Source organism: Electrona antarctica (genome assembly GCF_951216825.1).
Source record: "Electrona antarctica genome assembly, chromosome: 12".
In the NCBI taxonomy this organism is placed as follows: Eukaryota; Metazoa; Chordata; class Actinopteri; order Myctophiformes; family Myctophidae; genus Electrona; species Electrona antarctica.
The window spans coordinates 16,441,805-16,468,422 of record NC_136793.1 but is presented as its reverse complement, the minus strand read 5'-3'; the positions used below and the strand labels follow the sequence as shown (position 1 = coordinate 16,468,422).

General features: G+C 41.9%; 1 protein-coding gene across 1 annotated transcript in view; it reads left to right on the top strand.

Annotated features, from left to right (window-relative positions):
* Positions 1-16,960: 16,960 nt before the first annotated feature.
* The window catches only part of bco2l (beta-carotene 15, 15-dioxygenase 2, like), a gene marked incomplete at both ends in the record, with an annotated part of 37,744 nt that continues 28,086 nt past the window's right edge, over positions 16,961-26,618 (top strand). Inside the window, 3 exons of the mRNA XM_079516853.1 lie at positions 16,961-16,994; positions 21,362-21,539; positions 22,782-22,993. Of these exons, the coding sequence (XP_079372979.1) occupies positions 16,961-16,994; positions 21,362-21,539; positions 22,782-22,993 (424 nt within the window). The remainder of the gene's footprint in view (positions 16,995-21,361; positions 21,540-22,781; positions 22,994-26,618) is intronic.

The following is a 26,618-nucleotide window of genomic DNA, read 5'->3' as shown; positions in this document are numbered from 1 at the left end:
GTCTCACGCTATAGTATCATCTTCAACAACAGCCCCCCCCCCCCCCCCCCTCCCTGTAAAAAACAGGTTACAGGAAGGCTACAGTACTGTTACTTCAATTAACCTTTTAGTTGCGCCACACACAAAAAAAGAAAAGGAATTCAATGAAAAAAGAGGGGAAAAAGTGCCCACTCATCCAGGTGCCCAGTTGTCCCTAGTTGCCCAGTCGTCCAGGTGGCCACATGTCCGTAGGTGCCCACCCGTCCGGGTGCCCATGCACTCGTACGGGTGCGCACCTGCCATTGTTGTCCTACTTTTAAGTAGGCCTACTGTAGCCTACTACTAAGTACAATGTTTTTTTTACTTGAGATAAAATACTTGAGTATTTCCAATTTCCAATACTTTTACTTCTACTCTGTTACATGCGGCACATTGTGAGCTTGTAGATTTGCTATTTTCAATAAAAAGTTTAAAGTTTAAAAACACACAAAGGCAGCAATCAGTCCATCTAGACAAATGCTTTGTTAAAAACAAAGGTTAGATGGCCCCCATGGTGCGGAGATTTGTCTTGGGGGACACAAAATTAGAGCCCGACCGATGTATCGGTGGGTCTGGCCAATGTATCGGCAATTATTTTACTATTTTGACGATATCGGTATCGGCAATCACGCAGCCGATTTGTCCTGGTTTTCTTGTACTACTTTCAAACACTCAGTCCATATAATAATAATAATAATCTAATAATAATAATAATAGGGCTAATACAAAAGCTACAGAGCTCCATACAGAATATTTGTAGCTTCGTAGCTCAAGTTGAAACCATCCAGCTCAACATTTTAGTAGCTGTAGCTTTTGTAGCAGCTACAGACGTTGCATCTTCATGTTGGAAGCCAGCCATTGAAAAATAATGGTAGCATATTTTATATCTGCCAGTGCGAACGCAGCAATATACTGTAGTAAACTGTACACACATTTCAAATGATCTTGACATTTCACATACCCAGAGCCTTGCGTGTGGTACAGTGGTATTTTGCTAATGATTTGTTGTTGTGATGATGATGTTAAGGCCTCCTCGCCCAATTGGCCTCTCTCGTTTTCCTCTGCTCTTCACTATTTTAAGATTTGTGTAATTGGCCTCAGGTATTAATACCTGAGGCCAATTACACAAATCATCTCTGGCGGGTGGAAACCTCATAATGTCCTGTTACTTTTCAGGATTAAAAAAAAGCTAAAGTAGCAGATCGACGACAAGCTAAAAGCGTGTCGCTTTATGCCGCGTTTCGAGCTTGTGGATCTGATGCTTTTGTGATGCTTTTGTGTGACGTTTTATAGTATGATCAAGTAGGGTGTTGTTTCTGCCCAGCACCAACGCAAAGACGATTTTGAGTGTGTTGAGCAGGCCTTTACACTGGCCATAAACAAACCCTGCTCAGAATTATTACAAAAAAGCAACAACAAATTTAAGAAATTGTCTGTTACCATCTGTCACCACTTATTCTGCCAACTCGCACAAGATTCAATCTATCTTTAAGAAACATTGGCACATCCTTAAGTCTGACCCTGAATTGGCATAACTTTGTTTCTCCCCTCAGACAAAAACCTGAGGGAATCAGGGACCATTTGGTTCATACTGATTCTGATTCTCAGGGCCCTGCTGCGCTTCTGCAGACTCTCAGCTGGCTCAATCCCTAAGGGAAATTATCCGTGTGGGCATTGTGCGCAATGCAACAGCATGATCAAAACCACATCTTTTAAGCATCCGCACAGTGGTAAACAGTTCAAGATCAAACGGACTATTACCTGTGCATCTACTAGTGTTGTGTATACCTTATACGTCCCTGTGGAATGGCCTACGTACTTTAGGCAAAACGCCCAGACAACTCAAACAGAATGAGTGAACACAAAAGTTCAATTCGGAGGAACGATCGGGATTATCCCATTGAAGTCCACTTTAATGATTTGAAAAGTTTTCGAGTGAGGGCAACCTTGACGTGCTACTTAAACAGCGTGAAGTGTTTTTGGATACACAAACTACAAACTTTAACACCCAGGGGACTTAATGATGAACTTTTACTTAATGTGATGCTTTAATCAAATTAATTCTAATTGTTGTTTTTCATTTCTCTACTCAAGTCCTAGGACAAAATCTCCTGCCTGAACACTGCCTGAGTGTATTTTTATTCCTTTACTTAAAAAAATCAGATTTATTTTTCTTGAACTGAATATGTGTATGAATTACTGTATAGGCCTACAGACTGACGGTGAAGACAAGATCACTTAATCAAATGAGAACCACCACCTGCTGTGTCTCATCCCCATCAACGATGGAGATTGTCATTGGTTCCATCCATCCATCCATCCATCTTCAACCGCTTATCCGTACTCAGGTCGCGGGGGCAACAGCTCCACCAGAGTGCTCCAGACTTCCCTCTCCAGAGCAACATTAGTGACTTCCTCCTGGGGGATCCCGAGACGTTCCAAGGCCAGTTGGTCAATGTATTTCCTCCAACTGCGCCTTGGTCTTCCCCAGGGTCTCCTCCCAGTGGGACGTGTGTCGAGGACCTCCCTAGGGAGACGCCCGAGAGGCATCCTAACCAGATGCCCGAACCACCTAAATTGGCTCCTTTCCAGGCGAAGGAGCAGCGGTTCTACTCCGAGTCTCTCTCGTGTAACTGAACTTCTCACCCTATCTCTAAGGGAGATGCCAGCCACCCGTCGAAGAAAACTCATTTCGGCCGCTTGTATTCGCGACCTTATTCTTTCGGTCATGACCCACACTTCATGACCATAGCTGAGAGTAGGAACGAAGATTGCTTGGTAGACAGAGAGCTTTGCCTTCTGGCTCAACTCTCTTTTCGTCACAACAGTGCGGTACAGCGACTGCAATACCGCCCCTGCCGCTCATTGGTTGTTAGATCTGTATTTAGCTGTAGTGCTACTAGCACCAAAACGTTGCTTAAATAATAAAAGTGTTCATATTGCAAGTGCAGACGGTGTGCGGGTCATTGGGTACTTTTTGTGCATTTTTTGAATACGTTGATCCCTGCCTACGCACCCGTCTCTGAGCCGACCAGGTGTGCATAAGACTTTGTTTCCTATGCCTGACACCAACAAAATGCCTTCTTAATCCAATTAAGGAGTTTACTGTATATAATAGAGCTAAAATCTAAAATGACACAGATGCGTTCCGGGTTTTAATGTCAAGATAGGTGCTCCAACTAATAAGCTGATCCGTTGCAGGCTTTCACAGACAGAGAGAGAGAGAGAGAGAGAAGCTCAGTCTGACTTTCTCTCCTCTGGCTCCAGGCCAGCTAGCAGCAGCCCTTTCTCTTTGGGGTTGTGCTTATCTGTGTACAACACGCACCGCCCACACCCAAAACAATACCTTATACCGCACGCACATGAAGTGTGCACCGACCTCATCAAGGCCCTGTTCTTTAAGGACGTTGGGTGTTTGGCGGTAGTGTGCAAGTTGCATTTTTCTTGGTGAAAACAAAACAAGTTTATTGTTCAAAATGCTGTGTGTGTGTGTGTGTGTGTGTGTGTGTGTGTGTGTGTGTGTGTGTGTGTGTGTGTGTGTGTGTGTGTGTGTGTGTGTGTGTGCGTGCGTGCGTGCGTGCGTGCGTGCGTGCGTGCGTGCGTGCGTGCGTGCGTGCGTGCGTGCGTGCGTGCGTGCGTGCGTGCGCGCGCGCGCGTGCGTGCGCGCGCCCCCAGATAATTTATTTACACACACACACACACACCACTTATTTTCTTTTTTCAACCATACATTCATTAAACACATGGCCTCCATATTTTGACCATATCGTTACATTTTTGTATACATAGTTGCTTCTGCATATGCTTAGGTTAAAGTTGCGGTAGTGCTCACTGGTGGCCAACAAACTCAAAGTTATTATTATTTTTCAACCATAAAGTTGACAGGGGGAGGAGGTCATTGAGAGTGCAGCCTGACATCTCTGTAGGCCTACTGATGATATAAGAAAGGTGAAGTCGACCTGTGACAGGCCCAGTGGGTAATAATCAGCCTGATGAGCTTTGCTTTTATCTGCCACCAACGTTTTCCCCTAACTATACATTATTGACTGGCTGCACCCCTATTTGAATATACTGTACGTGCATAAGCAAAGCAGAAATAAATGTGGACGTTGCAAATCATGAGTGTCAATTAAAATGAAAGTTGGCTGGATGCTATATCCAAAAAGCTGTGGTAATAGGCTAATGCTATTATGTCAGTAGTTCTCAAAGTGGGGGCTGGGGACCCCCAAGGGGTACTTGGGCCGGTTGGTCGAGTTGGTCCCCCTCAGCAAAATGTCGAGTGGGTCCCCTCAGCGAAATGAGTGATAGTTGGACCTTTGTGGGTGTGCAAATTTCTTCCTCACACCCATAAGGTTTTGAGATCAGACTAGCACCTAAAGATACATGGACACTTGTCGCATTCTCCCATAAACCTGAGTTGAAAACCATTAAATCAATCATATCCAAGTAATTTTGCATCAAAACAACATGGCATGATGTGAAGATGAACATGGCCTGTGGTAGATGAGGGTTCAAATCCAGGTGGTTATGTATAGAGTGCATACATATCATCTCTTTCAGATGGAAACCTCATATGTCCCAAACTGTTACTTTTCAGGATTTAATAAAACAGCAAAAGTAGCAGATCGATACGCTCACCAAAACACGTCGCTTCACGCCGCATTTCGATCTTGATGATCTGCAGCTACTTTAGATGCTTTTGTGTGACGATGTAGCAGGGCCGTTAGTTTACGAAAAAACACAAAATGTTATGGAGATGAGAGGTTTCTGCCCGACAGCGACGATATAAGGTTAGGTCAGGTTTATCATCCCCAGATAGGGAAGGTCAAGGTTCAGTTGGTCAAGGTGCAGAAGTACAACAAAAATAGTCATAAAAATACAGGCATAAATACTGATATACACAGTATGCAGTCGCCCGGGCAGAGCGGCAATGGCTCAGGAGGTATAGAGCCACTTGTTGAGGGGCGCTAGCCCCTCCTATACACAGGTTTAATGTTTGTCTTTAGTTCACTGTTTGTTTTGTAAACGCATTGACAATGAAGGGAAAATTTACGTCATAATGTGTCATTTACGTCATATTGTCTCTTTATTGTTAAAGGCATTTAATGTTTGTGTTTTCACCGTTTGTTTTACATCGCCATTACATCACCTAATCAACATGAGTTAGACTTTAATATATTAGCACCCCTCACTTCAAACGTGTGTGATTTTTCCATTTATACGTTGGCAATTCTAAAATAGCGTATAGTCACAGTGTGTCACTTTGTGCCACGGTGCGAGCTTGCACATCTGATATTTTGGAACATTTTGTTTTACACAAATCTTCTCTTCTGGGGGTCTTCTGGGGGACCCTGGCACAACATATTTTGGATATGTGGCCAAATACATACAGTTGGAGGCCATCGATATTGTCCTTTTCTTTTTGCTGAGGTTTGCGTGATCTGCGCAAAACCCCTTTTGGTGTTTTAAACATTATGTTATAATTTAGCTATTGAAAAATAGCAGATCTACAAGCTCATAGCGCGCCACCGAGTGGCGCGCTACGAGCTTGTAGGTCTGCTATTTTTGAAAAATCGTGAAAATATTTATTTCAGAAAACTGGAGGATTTAGTAGGATTTTTTAAAATTTTGAGGTCAGGCCTAAATGGGTCAAATGATAAGGGACAATATCGGTGGCACCCAACTGTACATGTGTGTGTGTCCTTGACAAAGAGAGAACCGCTGACCTACAGTATTAGGCTACAGTATAGGGCTTGTGGTTAGTTGCTGAAGGAAAAAATAAATAAGATAAACTTTCTGAATCTGGTTAAAGCCCTATAACCACACCAAAGGGTCACCATGCAACTCCTTGGGTCCAAACGGTTGCAAGGAGTTTATAACGCTAAAACCGTCTTGACCCTTTGGTGTGGTTTGGGCCATTGAATTCCATGCGTTGAATCACTAGGGTCAACGTGGGTCAACGTGCAACAAGACATATCACACCGCAGGGACAACGCTAAAACCGTCTTGACGCTTTGGTGTGGTTACTATAGTTAGGGCTTAAACGTTCCTTTGCAGAACTCTTCATTTGCCCAATAGCCCTCTGCACAAAGTTGTGATTAGGTTCATTGAAGATGCACACAGCGCCTCTCAGAATGAGCCCTTTGCACAGCTGTGCAGCTGACATCAGCTCACACCCAATGACTCAGCCCGCCATCTTGATGATGATGCACTGCAACCTGTCTTTGGCGCCAAACACACAAACCAGGCTGAAGGACATGCTCCATCTAAGGAAATACTGCTCTGTTATGTATAGTATATCGGTGACCTCATACTCTTATCTCTTATCTCTTTTCTCCCCGTAAATGAATGTCCTACTTGATCATACAAACGCATCAAAAGTAGCAGATCTGCAAGCTCGAAACGCAGCGCCAAGCGAGTTGAAGTGATACATTTTGAGCTTGTGGATCTTCCATTATTCTTATTTTTGAATTTGAATACTGAAAACTTAAGAGTTATATGTGTATATAAGTGTATATCCATATGATGGTACATTATTATACTTTTGGTTAATGATAGTTATTATTAGTAGGATTGTGTTGGGTTGTGTGTTGTCTTCAGTCCAGGTGGAGAGCCGAGAGCCGAAAGAGGCTTGAGTGTTTGCTTCATTGCCAATCAACTGGTAATTGATGCTCTGGTACTTCTCACCTGTGAGGAGTTGATCGCCCTCACAGGATTGGTGGTTCCTCAGTCTGAACCTGACCATCGCAAAGGAGGCAATCCTCCTTCCCCCAACCCCAACCAACTGACTTTGATTATGAGTTTGCCTATGAGTTGATCCCTTTGGAAAGGATTCATTTTGGTTTAGTTGTAGCTTATATTCCTGTTGCTTGTTAGCCTGATTTGAGTCTTGCATTCTTGAACATTTATTTAATTAATTCATGTAAGCTATTTTGCACAAGCTGCTGCTTCTCATTTCAATATGTTACGGGTCTTTGCCCCTAGACACTAAGGGTCGTAACAGTCCTTATAGAGTTTTGAACATAGACAATATGGAATTTGATTAAAGTCATGTTAAATCTGCATCCTAATTCCTGCATTACGATGAATGCCCCTGGGTGAGTAGTGTATCCTTACACAAAGCACCTAGTGTAATAAAAGCAATAATACAGTATAGCCTACAGCAGTTCCGTAATGGTGTGATGTAAGTCCAGGTGTGCAGTGGGATCTTGTGAAAACCAACCAAGGCTGCACGTGTGTGGATATTTCTCAAAACGGATATTTTTGACATCCGTTAAAAAAGAAAATCCCTGGCCACACGACAAAGATATCTGTGTCCACACATTTTACGCATTTTACACAGGAGAGAATCACTGCAGTAGCAGGCTTACATTTATTTTATATATGAGGGTGGGTCCAAATACATATATAATGTTTTTTTAATGAAGGAATAAGTACCGCATTTTAAATGCCACCTAAATTGTGAGTGGAAGTGAAATATGTTTCTTGCATTAACTGCTGTCAGCATGATTTGAGTAAACTCTCCAAGTCCCGACACTCGAGCTTGATCTCCTCTCCATATCGTTTAATAGCGGCATAGAAAAAAACATGATTCATACAATCAATGATAATAGACACTTCGCAGACCATAGAGAAGTTAAGAGAACTGGAAATTATAAAAATCGGGTGAGAGTTAACTACAACCAGTCCTGCACTGAAAATAATAGCAGCTACAGTGTCACGTCCGAAACGCGTTGTGAGCGTGTCAGTGTGTAGATCTGCTTTCGGCACAAGACACCGCCATTCAACAAATATAAATTAGGCTGAATGGCAAACCTGAAACTGAATGGCAAACCTGCAAAAAGACATATTAGGCTATAGCCTACTGTATAGGTGTCACAAACTTCAAAAGTATTATTTAGGCTAATATGAACACATCATGAATGCTTCTATAATTGTTGGTTATTCTATAATAACCAAGAAGAGCACTAGGGGCGCACGCTCTTTCGCGGCTGCAGCTCCCAGGCTCTGGAAGAGCTTGCCCCTTTATATTCGATCTGCCCCGTCTATTTTTTTTTTAAGTCTCACCTTCAGACTCATCTTTTCTCCCTGGCTTTCAATCCTTCTTGAGTCCATTTTAGGTTTTGCTTTATCTTAGCTCTTTTTTGTTTTGCTTATTTTAACCTTTCATGCTTATATTTTTGTCATAATTTCTGATTGTGTTTCTTGTTTACATTCTGTGTTCTCTTGCCTGTCTCTGTTTTGCCACTGATCTGTACAGCACTTTGGTCAACCTTGGTTGTTTTAAAACGTGCTTTATGAATAAAGTTTGATTTGATTTGATTTGATATAATGTTATTATAGTTGCCAGCTACCAGAATGAACACTCACTGATTCTCACATCCATGTGTAATTGCACTGGTGTAGCAGTCAGACCAAATTACTTTGACTATCATGGCTATATGCACATGCATGCCACACATATAGACACACATACCGTATATGGTGCAATAAACCTACTATAGTAGTACTGAAGCTTTGCCGTAAATCAAAAGTTTGGATTTTTAAGATTACGTCATGGCTGCCAAGTCTGGGATTTTTAAATTTGTTTAGAGCACTTTGTTTGCCAGCCAAGTCTATATCATATCACCATATAGACTATATGGTCTTTGACGATAGGCCTATTACAATGTTTGTTTAGATCACTTATGATGTCAATCGTTTTCCAGCCAAGTCTATGGACTTTGAGGATATTGCAATGTTGGACAATGTTTTTTCTTTGCTCTCCCTCACAGATTTACTTGCAGATTATACGCAGATGCAGATTATGTGGTTGATGCGCACTGACATTTTGCACCTTAATCCCATCTACAACACACTGTCTTGTCTTTTTTGTTTTCTAGCACCTTCATGCACAGTATGTCTATATCTGCTGATATGCTCACGCACCTTTTCTTGTAGACATAGTGGACCTCATTCACAACAGCGTTTACGCTCATATCGTGAGCGGAGCGTGAGCGGACAGGCATTTACGAGGATTCCCACATTACGTGGGAATTCATGGCCGTGAACGTGAACTTGACGTTGACGTTGGTTGGTCGGAAACTCTGCACATATCGACGTCTGCTCCAGGGTGGTGTTGTGTATAGGGCATACGGCTTGCGTATATTTATTTAGAAGGCTTTAGTCTTCATGCTGAATCAATAAATAGTTCCCAAACCTCAGATAAAATATGTAGGCATGTGTCCCCAACATTGGTCAGCACAAAATTATAGCCTAGGCCTATATAAAAACAGAGTATCACTTGTATGCCTATATGCATGCATTCTAGAGGCATATATTGGTCAAGTTAACCTATGATCCTATACAGAAACTGCCCCCGCAAGCCCGACACCTTTTTATTTATTTATTAGGATATTTCTAGCATGCGCGATTGCGCTGCTCACTCTCGGCAGCCTTCTACTCGCAGTGCAACGCGAGTTACTGCGGCCATCGGCTACAGTATATAAAAAAATAGAAGACCACATTATGGCATCAGCGTGTTTGAAAGTCGGCCAGTCATATCATAGTTTTAAGACAGCTCACCTCCACTCGCGCTTGTTCACAAACATGACGGACAGACAGACATAAGAAAGGCAGTTCATGATGATCATCACTACCTACAGTAACTCGCTGATCAGCATGTTGACAGAGACTCAGCCAATTAAAGTTTCACGTAGGCCTAATGCCTTTGCTGCAAGCACCTATATCTGCCTCCATTTGCGTCGTGGTATTAATTTATAATAATGTACTGTATATTGATCACATGCGGACGCCACACAGAATAGCCAACTCTTACCGTGATCAGGCTTGATGAGGAAACATACAACGTAGTTGGATCGGATGAAATATAGCCTTTCCTAGTCCAAAAACGAATTAATCCCACAAGAAAAAAAAGAAAGAAAAGAAAAGACAAAACTGCATGGTCCGGTGGATTAAATATGTCCTGTGTCCATGCATGTCCATATATTTGCTTTCCAAGTGCAGGGCAGGGAATCAATCACCCCAGTAATCAATAGGGGCTTTTATCATTGCCAAGTTTTAATATAGCATTTGGTCGTGTGGTGAACTGTACAAATTAACTTCTTTCTCATTATGTAAAAGTAACTGTAACATCAGTTAACTTATTAACGTTCTGACATTTAACAAGGAGTGAAGCAATGCGTGCCAAGTTTCGTTTATAATTATATACATATAATTCACGCTGTTTGCTTGAACATCTGTCCGTGCAGAGACCCGCCTGTTAAAATTAACTGCTCTACAAGCTCATCGCGGTTCACTGTTGTGAACTGTATAACTTGATCTGTGCAGGCTATGATGACGTATTTCGATATTTCCTGTTGCCTTATATGGTGTGGAATAGGGGTGGATGTTCCATCAAACCAGGCGACACCAGGCGAATCGCTTGGGAAAGAGGCGGAAAAGGTACACCGGGCGAACCGCACAAATTAACTCATTAGACCACCTTCGCTGAATGACACGAGGGATTGCCGTAGCTTGATCGGACGGATAAATACGATATCATTACGCATCTCCTTTACACCTGGGCGTACATTTTCGTTGTGAATGAGGACCAGTATGGAAATAACGGAAATAACGACACAATGGGAACTAGGCATGAAAACAAATTTCACATGTGTTTTGACCTTGTAAACATGTACAGTATGTGACAATAAAGCTGTCTTCATGCAGTTTGATCTGCATTTTGCCACGCCCATTTTATTTTATTTTTGAGGGGCGCTAGCTTTTGTCCCCACACGTCTCATATTTGCCATTGACAATGAAAGGAGAAATTAGGTCAAATGTCCGCCAAATATGACGTAGATTTAACCAACCAATCACATAAATTCAGTTCATGAGATGATGATGATGATGATGATGATGATGTATAATGATAAGAGCGCCCCTCACTTCACACAGGTGTGATTTTTTACAATCTACATTGTAAATCCTCATGACACCGTACAACCGTTCCATTTGTACACTTACAGTTACAGAAACGTAATGATCCATTTGGACCTCCGGTGGTCCAAAACCAAAAATGAAAACATGCTTCAGCTATGAGCCATGACACAATAATAACACATAATACATAACACAATACAAGAACAATAACACATATTGGCATGCCCAGAGGCATTCTGGGAATTCTGTTGAATTCTGCCAAACTAACGGGAAAAGAGAGAGAGAGAGAGAGAGAGAGAGAGTCAGAGAGAGAGAGAGAGAGAGAGTGCAGAGAGAGAGATTGTGTGTGTGTGTGTGTGTGCGTGCGTGTGTGCGTGCGTGCGTGTGTGCGTGCGTGCGTGCGTGCGTGCGCGTGCGTGCGTGCGTGTGTGTGTAACTTTCACATGTCATCCTGCAAAATATTAGTGAAGTCCCCCTATAATAATAAAAATACTACTGCAACCACTCCGGCGGTGGTGGTTCAGGGGTAGAGTGCCTGGATGGTAACCGCAAGGTTGCCAGTTCAAACCCGGGCTCCCCCAGAGTTACTGTCGAAGTGTCCTTGAGCAAGACACTGAACCCCTAATTGCTCCCGATGTGCTAGTTGGTGCCTTGCATGGTTTCCGTTGCCATCGGTGTATGAATGTGTGTGTGAATGGGTGAATGTAATGCACAATCTCTGTAAAGCGCCTTGGATAAAGGCGCTATATAAATGCACCATTTACCATTTTACTACGGAGCTATGTGTGGGTGGGTGCCTGGGTCTGAGCACGACAACAGCATGGCTGTTTTTCCCCACCCACCCACCCACATAGCTCCGTAAGGGAGTGGTTGCACCACTCAAAAATGGAGTTAGGTGGCTTCCTACCGACAGCATCTGTTAATCGGAGGTGGATTACGTCAGTAGTTCACCTCACCATATAAGTAGCGTCCCAGTTTCCTCCGTAGATTCCACCCCCACAAACTCCTACCAGGGAGATGTTCCCATAGACATATATACATAGACGCCTCATTTGCCGCTGCAGTTCATTGGAGCGACGTGTATCCCAATGAAGGCGGAAGTGCAGTGCTGAAGGCTTTTTTTTTTTAAACAAATCTTTATAACAGTCATGACAATATACATTACAAAACAAGACAAACAAACAAACACAAACAACAAAGTTATTAACAATACAACATCAGAGCCAGGGGGGATTAGATTACTAACAGAAAACATTAAAGAGTGAACACAAAGCAACAGTTCTCCGCAGCTTTCTTATTTAGAAGTGCTGAAGGCATTTGCTGAAGGCGACTGCGTCGCTGCCCGAGTGACGTCACTCACGTGACTCCTCCATGTCTCTCGCTGTCACTCAAGTGACTACTGGCCAATCACAGCGCGTATTTTCCGGGACTTATGTTACGCACGCGGAAGCTTGACAAGCTTCCGCTTTGCTTCCGCTATTCTTCGCAAGGAATGTCGGGAAAATAGTGCCTTCAATTTTGACACACGCCTCAGAGCCGGAAGGGGCGTCTATGTATATATGTCTATGGATGTTCCTATAGGGGCATCTCTATATGGTTTCCTGGGTCTTTCAAAAGAAAGGTTGGCTGAGGATAAATCCCTCTCTGAGTGACTACAAACACATCCAGATGGCAATTAATGAATGGCGTGGCGAGAGATAACACCACACTTTGTCCACTGTGTGTGGCGCCAGAAACAGAAACAAATCTCCAAGACAAATTATGTCATGTCGGAGGTTGAAAGTTGGCTACTCATATTTTTTGTAAATGTATCAATTCTGCAATGTAGAACATTCAAAATGTACATGAGTAAAAGTACACAAGTATTGGTATCAAAATGTAGTTTTCAAATAAAATGTATAAAAACATTTGAAAATAGCAGATCTACAAGCTTGTTGATTGGCCGAAATGTAGGACGTAAGTGGTACTATAAACTAAAGTTTTCAAATAATTAATAAAAGTAGAATATTTGCCTCTGACATGTAGTGGAGTAGAAGTACAGAAAATTTGAATACTAATGGAGTACAGTACTTGTTCAAATGTATAGTTTATTTAGTTACACCACTGGCAGATCCAGGTGGTAAAACCATTGACGTTCCAACTTGGGGCAGTGGCGCCGTTCAACTGATCCGCAGTTGCTGTAGTCAGACTACTGGATTGGTGGTGCTTGACGTTCAGAATGACACAATACAAATTTAACGCAGGTTTTTAGTCACTATCAGGTCACAATCAAAGGGGAGATTACGACACACAGCTGTCCATCGTGCTTTAATAAGTTGTATAAAAACAACCAGCAAGCAATCAGATTGAAGTTGATATGAGGGGATGTCGTCTCAAAACTGTTACTTTTTAGGATTCAAATGAAAAAATAGCAAAAGTAGCAGATCAATAGCATTAATAATTATAAAAAAACAGAATATGGAGATAGGTGGTACCGTGGTTTCTGCCCGACAACAACAATATTATAGCTACAGGCGGAATAAAAGCAGCAGAGCGACTCATTTCGTTCCGTCTGATCTGAACACAACAACCACATTCAACAACTGAGGTGGCATTTCAAGCACTTTGATTACTCATTAATCCAAGGAAATAAAACAAAAAAGGTGCTACTGTTATGCCTGTTAACAGATGAGTGGAGAATATCTTATCAGATATTTTCAGTGTAGCTCTAGTAGCATACAAACAAGCGTGCAACTAAGCAAAAAAACAAAAAAAATGTCCCTACTCCACTCCACTCAAATATGCCCATATAACTCAGATCGGCGCCGTGTGGTGTGGCATGGCGTGGCACTAGAGGTGAGGGCCTCGAACTAGCTTTTCCTCCCCCAGTGGACGGGACTTTCGCCCCATCGTTTTAGACCGCGGAGGAGCACGAGAGACACCACGAGAGACACCACTGAGCGAGCTAATGCCAGCGAGTTGCCGTGTCGAACGTTGCCAATGAATCAGTAATAACACGTATCCTTATTTGGGGTGGAACTTAGTGGAATGTAGGTGCGCTCCATGCCAAAGAAGTGAGCAGTCTGGGACACCCAGTCAACTAATAAATGTTTGCTATATCTCAGAGTTGACAGGAAGAACTTTGAGTGTGAGTTACAGTATCAGGGTTATTCGTTAAACAAAATAGTGTTAGCTCAGTCTATTCTGTTCATAATAAATTATATAAACAGATCTACCGTAAGTGAAGGTTTTATCCGAAGCACCTTCCAGTAACGGAACGTGTATATACTTCGAGCAGGTGTGGCCTAAGAGATAAGTGTGTTGCTGTGTCCGTACCATGCTCGACTTATGCACGGCTACAGAGACCTGCACTTCCCCCTGTCCACCTCCCTTCCTCCGCCAAAGCACTTCCAGGTGACCCCTTAGCTGCCTGTGCCCAGCTACTAGGGCCAGGAGAGGGATCAAACCCTCCTTGGTGGAAGTCATATCCATGAGTGAGCTGGTAAATGGCCAGCAGGAGCATCCAGCTGCAGCATGGAGAGACTGAGTAAATCCAAAGATGCCCTGCACGAGTCTCAGAGCTCGAGTCAAGTCGCAAGTCTTTAGCCACAAGTCTGAGTCGAGTCTGGAGTCTTTAGCCATGAGTGTACGGAAATCACTAGACTCAATCAATAATCTAATATTTTAGCCCTCCGTCGAGGCTATCATCTGTCTGGGACAATGTAAACTACTCAGCTTAACTAGCTACACACAGCATGCTAGTTCAGCAATACCACCGAGGCAACTCAAATACTCGTTTTGTTAATTTATTTGCACACACACATTCACAGCATAATACACATGAACTAAAACTAAACTAAACTTTGTATAGTATTTGTAAATAAGTCAAACCCGTCAACAGCAGTATATAAAACAGCAGTTAGCAGCAGCAGCAGCAGCAGGTAATTAAACAAAAGACATCCAGATCAGACAAACACACTAGCTGTTGCCACACGGTCGAAAGAGCTGCACACGTTCTCGGCTGCGCAGCTTAAAGCTTGAGTTTTTAGACAGCTGGTGGATGGAAATTAAGCTCCACCTCCGCTGAATTCTTGCGCGACGGCCAGATTCCCGGAAACGCTCTCCTCCGCTCAAGTCTTCCGCGGAGGTGGAGCTTCTTTTCCATCCACCAGCTGTCTAAAAACTCAGAATTTAAGCTGCGCTCAGTTTAAGAAGTGCGCAGCTTAAGAATGTTTTGCGCTATGGTGTGGAGACGGTGACTCGGAGACTGACCACTGGCGCTTATTCCACTCCGTTCGCACATGCGCAACAGGTGTGAGTGCCTCCCTCAACCACTAGAGTCCACTCTAGCACCCCAAATACAAAATATAGGTAACCTAAGCCTGTGCACGCAGTAAATAACATTACAATGAGTCCAAGTCAAGTCTGGAGTCTCAGTAAAAAACGTTTATTTTATTTTTTTGTTCTTTTTTTCCCCTCAGTTTTTATTTAATTAAATTATGTATTTATACATAGCCTATAAGGCTGCTTAAATACAGTTGTGATGATCTACACAATCAACCAGAAATGAAAAATGTACATAATAGTTTATCATACTAGGCTACATTAATTTAGGCTCCTTTGCATCTTAATAAGTACAGCTTAACTGCGTATACGCACAGGTTCACACACAGCCTGACCCTACCAAGGCTACTAGCTGCTATAGCTAGGTTAGTCTACATATGTTTTATTGAGACATGTCATGTAAGACATGCATATAAGACATGACATGTCAACGTGTTTGGGTATAAATCAAATCAAGTATGCACTGCTGTATTCAGTGCGTAACGAGAACGCTTCTGCAACCACGGACAGTAGGAATGGCTATAGGCTAAATTAGCCAGTTTCAGGAAAGGCACTATTAAAGTTCCAACCTTCTCATGGTTCCATTTCCAGGAGTGAATATAGCCTAATGTCACTGAAGTAGGTAGCTCTCCATTTCGTTCCCATTGAAGTAACACAGTTATGTCCAAGTAGTGTCCCCATTCGAAAAGTGAACCTTTTTAATTATCCATCTTTGTGCATTGGTCCAAAACAGAGCTATATTGTGACAACTGACAACTTAGGCAATTATCTAACAGCCTACTGTAAGTTTGCTGTTTGCATCATAGCCTCTCAAACCCAGCTACCGGTACATAGCTTGTTCCGATGGATAACGTGTGTTGGCAGCCGACCAAAACAGACATAAGCTGTCAATGCACCGTGTCATGGCGCGTCGACAGCTTGCAGATATGTTCTTTTGGGCATAACCAAGGCTCTTCAAACTAAGCATTTTGGTAACCAAATAAGCAGTGGCGTGCACAGATAGACACCCTGCCCTTTTGGCAATGTGCCCTTTTGAAAAAAAATGAACTTTTTTTTTCTTTTTTTTTTTTTCTTTTTAAAAAATAGCAGACCTACAAGCTCGTAGCGCGCCACTCGGTGGCGCGCTATGAGCTTGTAGATCTGCTATTTTTCAATAGCTAAAGCATAACATAATGCTAACACCAAAAGGGGTTCCCGCCCCAAAATGGATTAAGGCAACCGGCCGGTTCCACGCGCTGCACAAGGTGCCCTTTTTTAACTTGAGCACCTGCCCCTCTAAATGTCTGTGCACGCCACTGCAAATAAGACTGCACTGTAACATTTTATGGGCATGGTGGGCAACATAACTTGACATAACTAACTTGACGTTAATGCAGTCAACATTAAGAAAAAAATAAAAAATAAAAAAAGTTAAGATATGGGGAAACCGGTAAGAGGACAGTAACGAATAAGATGAGCTGAAGAATGTGTCTGCTCTAAACGGAATCGCTGTAATGGTAATGGTAATGTTTCTTTTCTTTTTGTTTTCTTTTTTCTCTTTTCTTCCCCTTTGTTTTACAACTGTAGTGCTGCTAGGCCTGGGCTTGGCATGGTGACTATATAGGGCTCAAAGTTCATTGACTCCTCTGCATTGTGGGAGTTTGATTGTATATATCCACTCTGCGTGTCTAAACAAAATCCACAGGGACCACCAGCCATGTCCAAGACCACAGCCTCCCAAGCCCAGTGCGGTGAGTCTAGTGTGTGCGTGTGTGTGTGTGTGTGTGTGTGTGTGTGTGTGTGTGTGTGTGTGTGTGTGTGTGTGTGTGTGTGTGTGTGTGTGTGTGTGTGTGTGTGTGTGTGTAGTTGTACACAATAGGCTACTGTACACAAGTACTGTAGGCAGACTTGAAATTGTCCAAATCAAGGAAATAGTTTAGGATTTATTGAACCACTTAGTTGGCTGGGATCCCCCAGCAAACCCCGCCCAATGTTCATTGCGGAATAGAGACACAGATTGTTTTTCCTCTCCTTGTTTTCATATTTCACAATTTTAAAGTGCTGAGTTCTGAATATTGCTGAAATATTTATTGATTGATTGATTAGTCAGAAATATAAGTAGCACATAGCACAATAAGACATTAAAAACAAAAAGGACAACACGAAAATGTCCTGGGGACTTGTTTCCAATGTGGTCAACGCAATCAGTGTTATTTTGTAAATTATTTTGTCTCAGAGGATCATGCAAATGTGAAGAAAAATAAATGATTTGCACGCTCCTCTGAATCAAAATAACAATGAGGATTTTACTGTGTAATATTAAGTCTAAAAATATTGAACCCTGCGTTATGCAATAATTTGTCTTTAGTATGACATAATGTTTTATGTAACAAATGACTGGAGTTTGTATGGGGGAGGTCAGGTTATCTGAAGTCATACAGAGTTTATTTTCTTATAGCTGCACTGCTTTATGGCAGCTTGGATTATATCACTCTGCTCATTGTAAAATGCATGGGTGACTGACTCTAGTGACTGACTCAATTATGCTGCCCAACAAAGACAAACACTCGCATATGCACAAACAAGCTAACAAACGAATGCACGCACAGATACACATGCATGCATGCGCACGCACGCACGCACACACGCACGCACGCACGCACGCACGCACGCACGCACGCACGCATGCACGCACGCACGCACGCACGCACGTACTGTAAATGCACACACACACACACGTACTGTAAATGCACGTACACTTGCACCCAACACATTAGCCAGCCAACGCACCCACAGGCACACGCACGCGCGCACACACACACACACACACACACACACACACACACACACACACACACACACACACACACACACACACACACACACACACACACACACACACACACACACACAGAAAACTACTATGCCTCGGCTATTCTGGAGTGATTTTTATCGCTTTTTATACTTGTTTATTGTTTCCCCATTCTCTTAATTCTCCAGTGCTGCAGTTCGTAATGTGTTATATAGTTGTATTTCATATAACCAATCCCCACGAGAAATAGCATAGATCTATTATTGCATTAAGTCACTGGCACTTGTTGTGCTTTCCTCCAAGGTCTGGTCTTGGAGAAAAGGTGGTGAGAGAATTTGCACAAATGTTTCATTAAACAGCTTCTTTTTTTTCTTTTTTTTCACAGTCTAAGTCTGTTGCTATTGAGAACCGAAGTGATAAAAAGCCCCGACATGGTTTAATAGCCAGTAGTTTAAATTTGTCGCTGTCTGGCAAAAACCTTGTATCTCCATATTTCAACTTTTTATGTATTTCTTTTTTTGTCATAAATGTATGCCCTACTTTGTCATACTATTACAGTATCACATAAAAATAGCAAAGATAGTAGATATACAAACTCACAGCGTGTGCATGTGCATTGTGAGCTTGTAAATGTGCCATTTATTTTTTTACTAATACTGTATATCCCTCAATAATAGCCTTGGATCAAGACCTTCATAATGTATATCTCAAGTCTAACTCTTGCTTTCGTATGTATGATAGTCTTGGTCTGTATCACCCTGTAGTCACTGGAACCCTAACCTATAAAGTTCTGGCCCTCTAGCCGCGGATGTTAACTTGACATTAGAAACCTGTGTGCATTGTATAATTCTGTCTGTATAAGTCTGTATAATTCAATACAGTCTGTGCCTGAACGTGGGGTTCACGTGGTTGCTGACATTTCTAGAGTCATTGGAATACATGGTTACAAGGTTCAGTTCTGTGTGTAATAATTATGTTCTGGTATGAAGGCATCCAGGCATCCTGGTATGAAGGAGATTGATATTATTATTTGATGTAACAGTATCATTACAGTGTTCCATTGTCGTAATAGTCTACTGCATGAATGAGAAAGCATCACAAACTGTAATCTAAATTCATATTTCTTTCCATATATTGTCGCCATATGTGTGCGAATATGTTCAGATCAGGGGTCCGCAGCCGAATATAATACTCATTTGGGGGGTCCTTGAACAGAAAAAGTTTGATAACCATGCAACCAGTAGCTGTATATACGATAATACTGCTGCATGGCTTGTATATTTTACCACCAGTATCACATGTGGTGATAATACGTAATGACCAGGGGTCTTCAGTTCTCACTGTGAAAGATATGACAGATAGAAGGAACATCGCCCTAATGCCATGTGACCAGTGGTGTAAAGTATAAGTAGGCTACATGTACTCAAGTACTGCACTCAAATTCAATTCGGAGGTGTATTCTTTTGTATTCAGTATTTTAGCCGTGACGTAAGCGCCCCCCTCCAGAGATACTTCCGGGTCCCACACTTTTGTGTCGCTTTTGTTTCCCCATAGAGTTATACTGTGTCCCTCCGTCGGACTAAATCTGAGACGAAAACAACCACGAAAGTCTCATTTTACCGCTTTCCTTGCAACAACAAAGCTACTGGTTTCCCAAATCTGGCTGTGACAGGCCGTCAGCCCCACACTGAATACTATACTATTTCATTGTGTCAACTAAATCCTCATTAATGCAAACTAGATTCAACATACTCAACCCTGCACACATTCTAAATATGCCCCCGAAATATTGTACTGAACAAATGGACTGTTATTTTCTTTGTCATGGACACTTGTACAGAACATTAATAATTCTACTCGAGTTGGAAGCATTAAGACGCATTTTAACCCTCAATGGCTTCCTTTCTGAAAAAAATAGTTTAGATATTCTATTTACAATGAGATGCGGACGGGAGCTGGTGCCACTTGGACCCGGACGTAACGTAGGACTACAAAATGACGTCGGACTTAAATACAGAATTTCAAAATTCTATATACTCCACTACATCTCAGAGGCAAATATTGTACTTTTTACTCCACTACAATTATTTGAAAACTTAGATAGGCTACTAGTTACTAGCTACTACTTTGTATAGATTATTACAGTATAACTCTAAAGACCCTCCATGCACTAGACTTGCACTAGATGCGCCCAGACCTCTGTTTATGCTATGGTGTCTCATGTCTGTTGTTGTCCTGTATTGTTTGTATGTTTTAAACCAGTACTCTTGCTGTAAACCTAATTGCCCTTCTGGGACACTAATAAAGACCTTGAACCTTGATGGCTCCCTGGTCCAAGGCCCTGGAGTTAGCCCATAAGAGCTAAGACACAAGTGTGCATAGTAGCACAGGTGTCTAGGTGTGTGAGTATTTGCAATGTCGTGATTTTCATGAAGGAACAACAAGCCTCACCACATGGTGTGAAAAAAAGAAACAGGGGAAAGTGGCGATCAGGCCGTGGATGAAAACATGAATGAATCTTGCACTGACAATAATAATAATTCATACTACAAAAGATATAATATAAACTAAATTAAAACAAAGACTTTAGTAATAATAAATTAGCAAACCAGAACTAAACTTAAATTAACCACAAAACAGTACAAATTTAATAATAATAATGAAACAAAACTTGGCTGGGCTTGACATGTTGTCTTAAAAGAGAGAGTGAATTATAATTCATAATTCATAACTCCACTGTTAGTGAGTAGATAACACAGTCCCCTGACCTGCTCATGAACTGCGCACGCACGCACGCACGCACGCACGCACGCACGCACGCACGCACGCACGCACGCACGCACGCACGCACGCACGCACACACACACACACACACACACACACACACACACACACACACACACACTCACATACACAGTATCCCATGGCTATAAAAAGAAATCACAGCACAGAACCGTGATGGTGTGAATGTGTGTGGGTAATGTGTTATACACAATACCCCTCTGTGTATATGCGTGTGTGAGGTGTTTTACTTAGTTCAACGACAGTTCAACTACGACATATCGGCACATGGGTTGCTCCTTATCCGTTTTATCTTCCTTAATCACCTATGTAGCCTACCATGTTTCATGATTATACAACCCAATACTCACACGTGTGTGTGTGTGTGTGTGTGTGTGTGTGTGTGTGTGTGTGTGTATATATATATATATATATATATATATATATATATACACACAAAATTGATTATCAACTATTTTTCATAATCAATTATTAGATGTATTAACATTTGCACCCTCTCCCCAGTGGGCAGCAGACAGAGGTGTCCCCAGGCCCAGGGTCTGGAGAGCCTGGCCTCCCTGGTGCAGACCTGTGAGGAGTCCCCCAACCCCATCCCCACCCACATTGCGGGCCGCATCCCCTCCTGGGTCAAGGGCAGCTTCCTCAGGAATGGGCCCGCCAAGTTCGAGTTTGGGGATGACAAGTAGGAACATGGCCCTCCTCCCACCAAAAACACCAACTTGGCCCATTAAGACCTGAGGCTGATATATGTATTTGGCCGGTGACCCCCATGTCAAAATATATATATATATTCTTTTAAATATATTTTTGGGGCTTTTTTGCCTTTATTTGACAGTAGGTAAGACAGGAAGGGGGAGAGAGATGGGGGGAGGACACAGCAAAGTTCGTCGGGATCGGGACTCGAACCCGCGACACGCTGTAAAGCTGGCTTACCAGCCAATGTGCCTGGACCGCTGAGCCACGGCCCAGGCCTGTCAACATATTTGTGTTCCAGGGAACCCCAGAAGCAAAGATTTGAGTTAAAAAATGTTCACTATAAAAATATATATTCAAAGATTTGTACTTTTTTTAAATATAAATAGCAGATCTACAAACTCATAGCGATGAGCTTATCTGCAATTTTTATACCAATGTACTTTTCAGGGCAGTGGCACTGTCCGAGGTCCTGAACTCATGTCCTCACTGGCTAAAAACAAAAATGACACAGACGTTTTCTGAAAAGCCAAAGGGAAACAAAACATGTTTTTTTCAAAATGTAACTAAATTCTACGTTTTTTAAACATGACTTGATTAGATGTGTTGTGAGCTTGTAGATCAGCTATTGTTGATTGTATTATGTAGGTTTGTAGGGCTTAAGTGGCTGACACTGGTCCCATCCATGTCCACAGATACACCCACTGGTTTGAGTAACTGTGGTCTCCTACAGTACGTGACCTCCAGGGAGCCTCTTATAATAAAGAGGCAAACAATACACTGACACCACGGCGCGTAATCAGCACCACAATCTGTGACTCCGCCCACAACCCGGGGAAGTTGTGATTTGCTCTCGTTTACTGCAATGCAATTTGCGGCATTTTAAAAACAATATTGAGCAGAGTAGCGATTATCAAACGTATTTGCAATGCCATACGTTGAAAGATCTGTTGCCCGTGGACAAGGCACGCTACCTCCGCAAGTTAGATAGCATCGGCATAGATGTTTGTCCGTATGTGATTAAGGATTGGACCAAGTTGCATTGGCAGCCATAGAAAATTCTTACCCCAGGCTAAAACCGGATGTGACGTTTTTGGGCGTTCCTGTCTAGCGTGGTGTCAGTGTATTTGAAAATAGCCAAACTAGTAGATCGGCTATATTTTCAATATGTATTAGAACCAAGTTAAACAAAATGAACTCCTACAATACCAAGTGCTTGCCATGTCCACAGATACACCCACTGGTTCGACGGCATGGCGTTGATGCACCGCTTCCAGCTGTGCAACGGCGAGGTGACGTACAGCAGCCGCTTCCTGCGCAGCGACTCCTACGTGCTCAACTCTGAGGCCAACCGCATCGCCGTGTCCGAGTTCGGAACCATGGCGTTGCCGGACCCCTGCAAGAACATCTTCGCTCGCTTCTTCTCGCGCTTCAAGATGCCCAGTATGTATATAAACGTGCTATTTTCTGCAAAGGTTTTCCCTGGAATATGGATTCTGGGGGCTAAATGGAGTAAAAGTAGTAAAAACACAATCTAAATAAATTATAATTAAAAAATATATATAAAAATCACACTCGTGTGAACTGAGTGGTGTAAGGTCTTATATAGACTGATCAGCTGTGGTCTGACGTAATGTCTGACGTAATGAAATCATGGTCATCCGTGTGAACTGGGTGACCATAGCAACCATGCTCATTTTTTACGAACAGACAGACAGACAGACAGACAGACAGACACGTAAACGAACAAAGCCAGTTGTAAGAGTGGTTTACACCACTCAAAAATAAAATATATACTCTGTTACGTTATTCAAGATTTTACTTTTACATTTTTGTCAATAGCTGAACTTTGATTGATTGAATACTTTATTGGCAGAAATGTAATCAGTACAGAGTACGGTCAAACACACGTCCAAAGGGATCACCGAAAAAAGTCGGGGTTATAAGGAGGTGGGGGGTAGTCACTTGTCTAAGGACAGAGAAATCATTTCCTCTCCCTTTGGCATGCTGAAAGGTGGATTTTCAGGCCTGTTTTAAAGGACACCAGTGATTTAAATTTTTTGAGGAAGGGAGTCAGGGCATTCCACACTTGGGTGGCAGTGCTGTAGAAGGTATAGTTAGTCAGGTATGCGACTACTGAGGGCATAGAGGGAAAAGCTGCATTTACAATTTTAAATGTCAATCCCAATTTCAATTGTTTATCTCTGTTTTCTACCCGGAGCCACGCTAGACTATCAAAATGGTTTGCCAAAGGATGGGTCATCATGGCCCCAGGCCGAGATGTAGTCGAATTAGTTTGTTTTGGGAGGTTTTAAGTAAATGGTAAATGGTGCATTTATATAGCACCTTTATCCAAGGCGCTTTACATAGATTGTGCATTACATTCACCCATTCACACGCACATTCATACACCGATGGCGGCGGAAACCATGCAAGGCACCAACCAGCACATCAGGAGCAATTAGGGTTCAGAGTCTTGCTCAAGGACACTAACTCTGGGGAAGCCCGGGTTTGAGCTGGCAACCTTGCGGTTACCATCCAGCCACTCTACCCCTGAGCCACTGCCGCCCCGTCTTTAGTGACATTGAGATGTTTGAGAACCAAGAGGTGCAAGCATATAAGGAGGGCTGAATTAGGGCTCCACGCCTCCAGCTAGAGTCTTGAGAGCACGTGCTTTCACCTCAGTTTGATGTCAAGAATAGGCCTACAGCCCAGATATGTAATCTCTTCTTTGCTGGAGATTACTATGTAGTCAACTCCGACCTTGAAATCATTTACATTTACTTTACTGAGAGCATGTTTGGACCCAAAAATAATGGATTCTGTTTTTCCGAGATGTAGTGAGAGTTTGTTATCGATAAGCCAAGTTCGGATTTTGGTGAGTTCAGAACTGATAATGGGTGCTAATGTATGTTTTGTAATAACAATCTGAAAAGTATGTAACTAAAGCTGTCAAATAATTGTAGTGGAGTTATAGATATAGATAGATAGATAGAATACTTTATTGGCAGTTTAAGAAAATTACAGAAAATGTCATCATTTTAAAAAACGCCAAATGGACTTAGACACAAAAAAAGCCTTTGCTTGTTTCCATTGTGGTCCACTTTGTAACATGAAACTATACACAAACATACTGTACAAACAAAACAACCAGGGAACATATAATAAATAATCCTTATATATAAGGCTGGGAGCTATATACATAGGACAAGAGGTAACCTGAGAGAATAGTCCAGAGCATGGGAGATGGGCTATCCAGGGTCGCAAGCTAACTATGACCAGTTAGTTAGAATGACTCTGATTCTGAGTAGGAGTATAGAGTATAAAAAAGGAAACATTGAAAGCAAATTAAATTTGTACTCAAGTACAGTACTTGAGTACATGTACTTTTTACTTTACACCACTGTAACTGCAATCTAATAGCACAGGCAGTGCTAAATGCATTATTAAACAATGCAATTGTGTGAGTAAGTAACAACAAGACTGCGCTATACTGTTTACTGGAGGCCATTCAGGCAAAGCAGGAGGTGGTCGGAGAAAAGGAAATGTTTGAATGCAACTTTGTGTTTGTGTCCTCTGCAACTTTGTGTTTGTCTCCTGTGTTTCGGCCATATGTCAGGTGGAAACCTTGTATGTCCAATACGGATACTTTTCTGGAAATGTTCCAATGGATCCTGTAGTTATTATTTTAGCCACAAGCTCTTGTTTATAATTTTCATTGTTTCAAAAAATTCTATAATATTTATAAAATATGAATTTGTTATTCTGTGATAGTGAATATATAGGACGAGTTGAAATAATAATAATTATTATTATTATGAAAAAATAGGAGAAAAAAAAGGGGGGAAATTAAGAAATAGAAATAAAAGAGTAGTTCACAAACCTAGACAGGGCATTCATATGTTTTGTCTGGTGATAAAGGAAATAACAAAGTAAATGTTTTTAATTGGTCGAGTATTGGTATTTTTTATGAACGCCTAGTCCCATTTAGGTCACTTAGGGGTGTTGTGTCACACGCAGTGACTGTGGGGGGGGGGGGGGGGGGCACAAAGTGGGTGTCAGACAATTGGGGTACATCATCATCAAGGAATATCAAAAACATCTGAGAATAAATTCCTTACCAATACATTTCTTCAAATGTGTTTATTTGTAAAGGTGTCTAGTAGTAAGTGGTAACACATAAATCACAAATAATTTAATTCAGTTTCCCTGGGGGAATCTGTTACGGCTGCTTAAAGTTAAAGTTGGGTTACCATTATTAACCTATATATTTACAAAATGCAATTCTGCTTTAACTAACATGTGAGAAACACTCCTTGGGCTAAAAACGGCCATAGCCACTTTTCCAGGTCATCACATTTTGTGCATGATGACAGCTATGGCCGTTTTAGCCCAATGATTATTTTCTGTGCAAAACAAATGCTTGCAATGGATTCAGAATCATGTGAAACCCCCTAGTTTGACCCCTCACTGCCTCACATGATACTTAAAGGAGAATAGAAATGTGTAAACTTGCCTGTATAATGCATATGGCATGTTTACACATTGTGAGATGTGTTACTATAGACAGTAGTAGACACCTTTACAAACACATTGGTGAATGCATTTGGTATGGAATTTAGTCGCATACCAACATTTTTCTGATAATATTCCCTGAAGAAAATATCGGTGTGCATCATCATTCATCACATGACCTGATGAAGATCCACAACAGGATTGAAATGTTGTCAGCTGAATGAAGATGTTTTTTTGTACCTATTATGGTGTGCACTGTGTACTGGTATCCTGTGTAAAACCCACACAGTGAGACGCTCTTTTCTTTTACAACAAACTGAGGACAATCATTTGCAGAACAAAATATATGGAGATACAAGGTTTCTGCCCGCAGCTGTATTGTGTACAGACTTTACAGCAGCATGAATGAATGAATGAATGAATGAATGAATGAATGAATGAATGAATGTCTTTATTGAAGACTCATGGTCCATAGAAAAACATACAATATACAACAAGGAACATAATAATTCCTAACCTGAATAAGATGTTTCAAGGGCCTTGCAAACGGGGA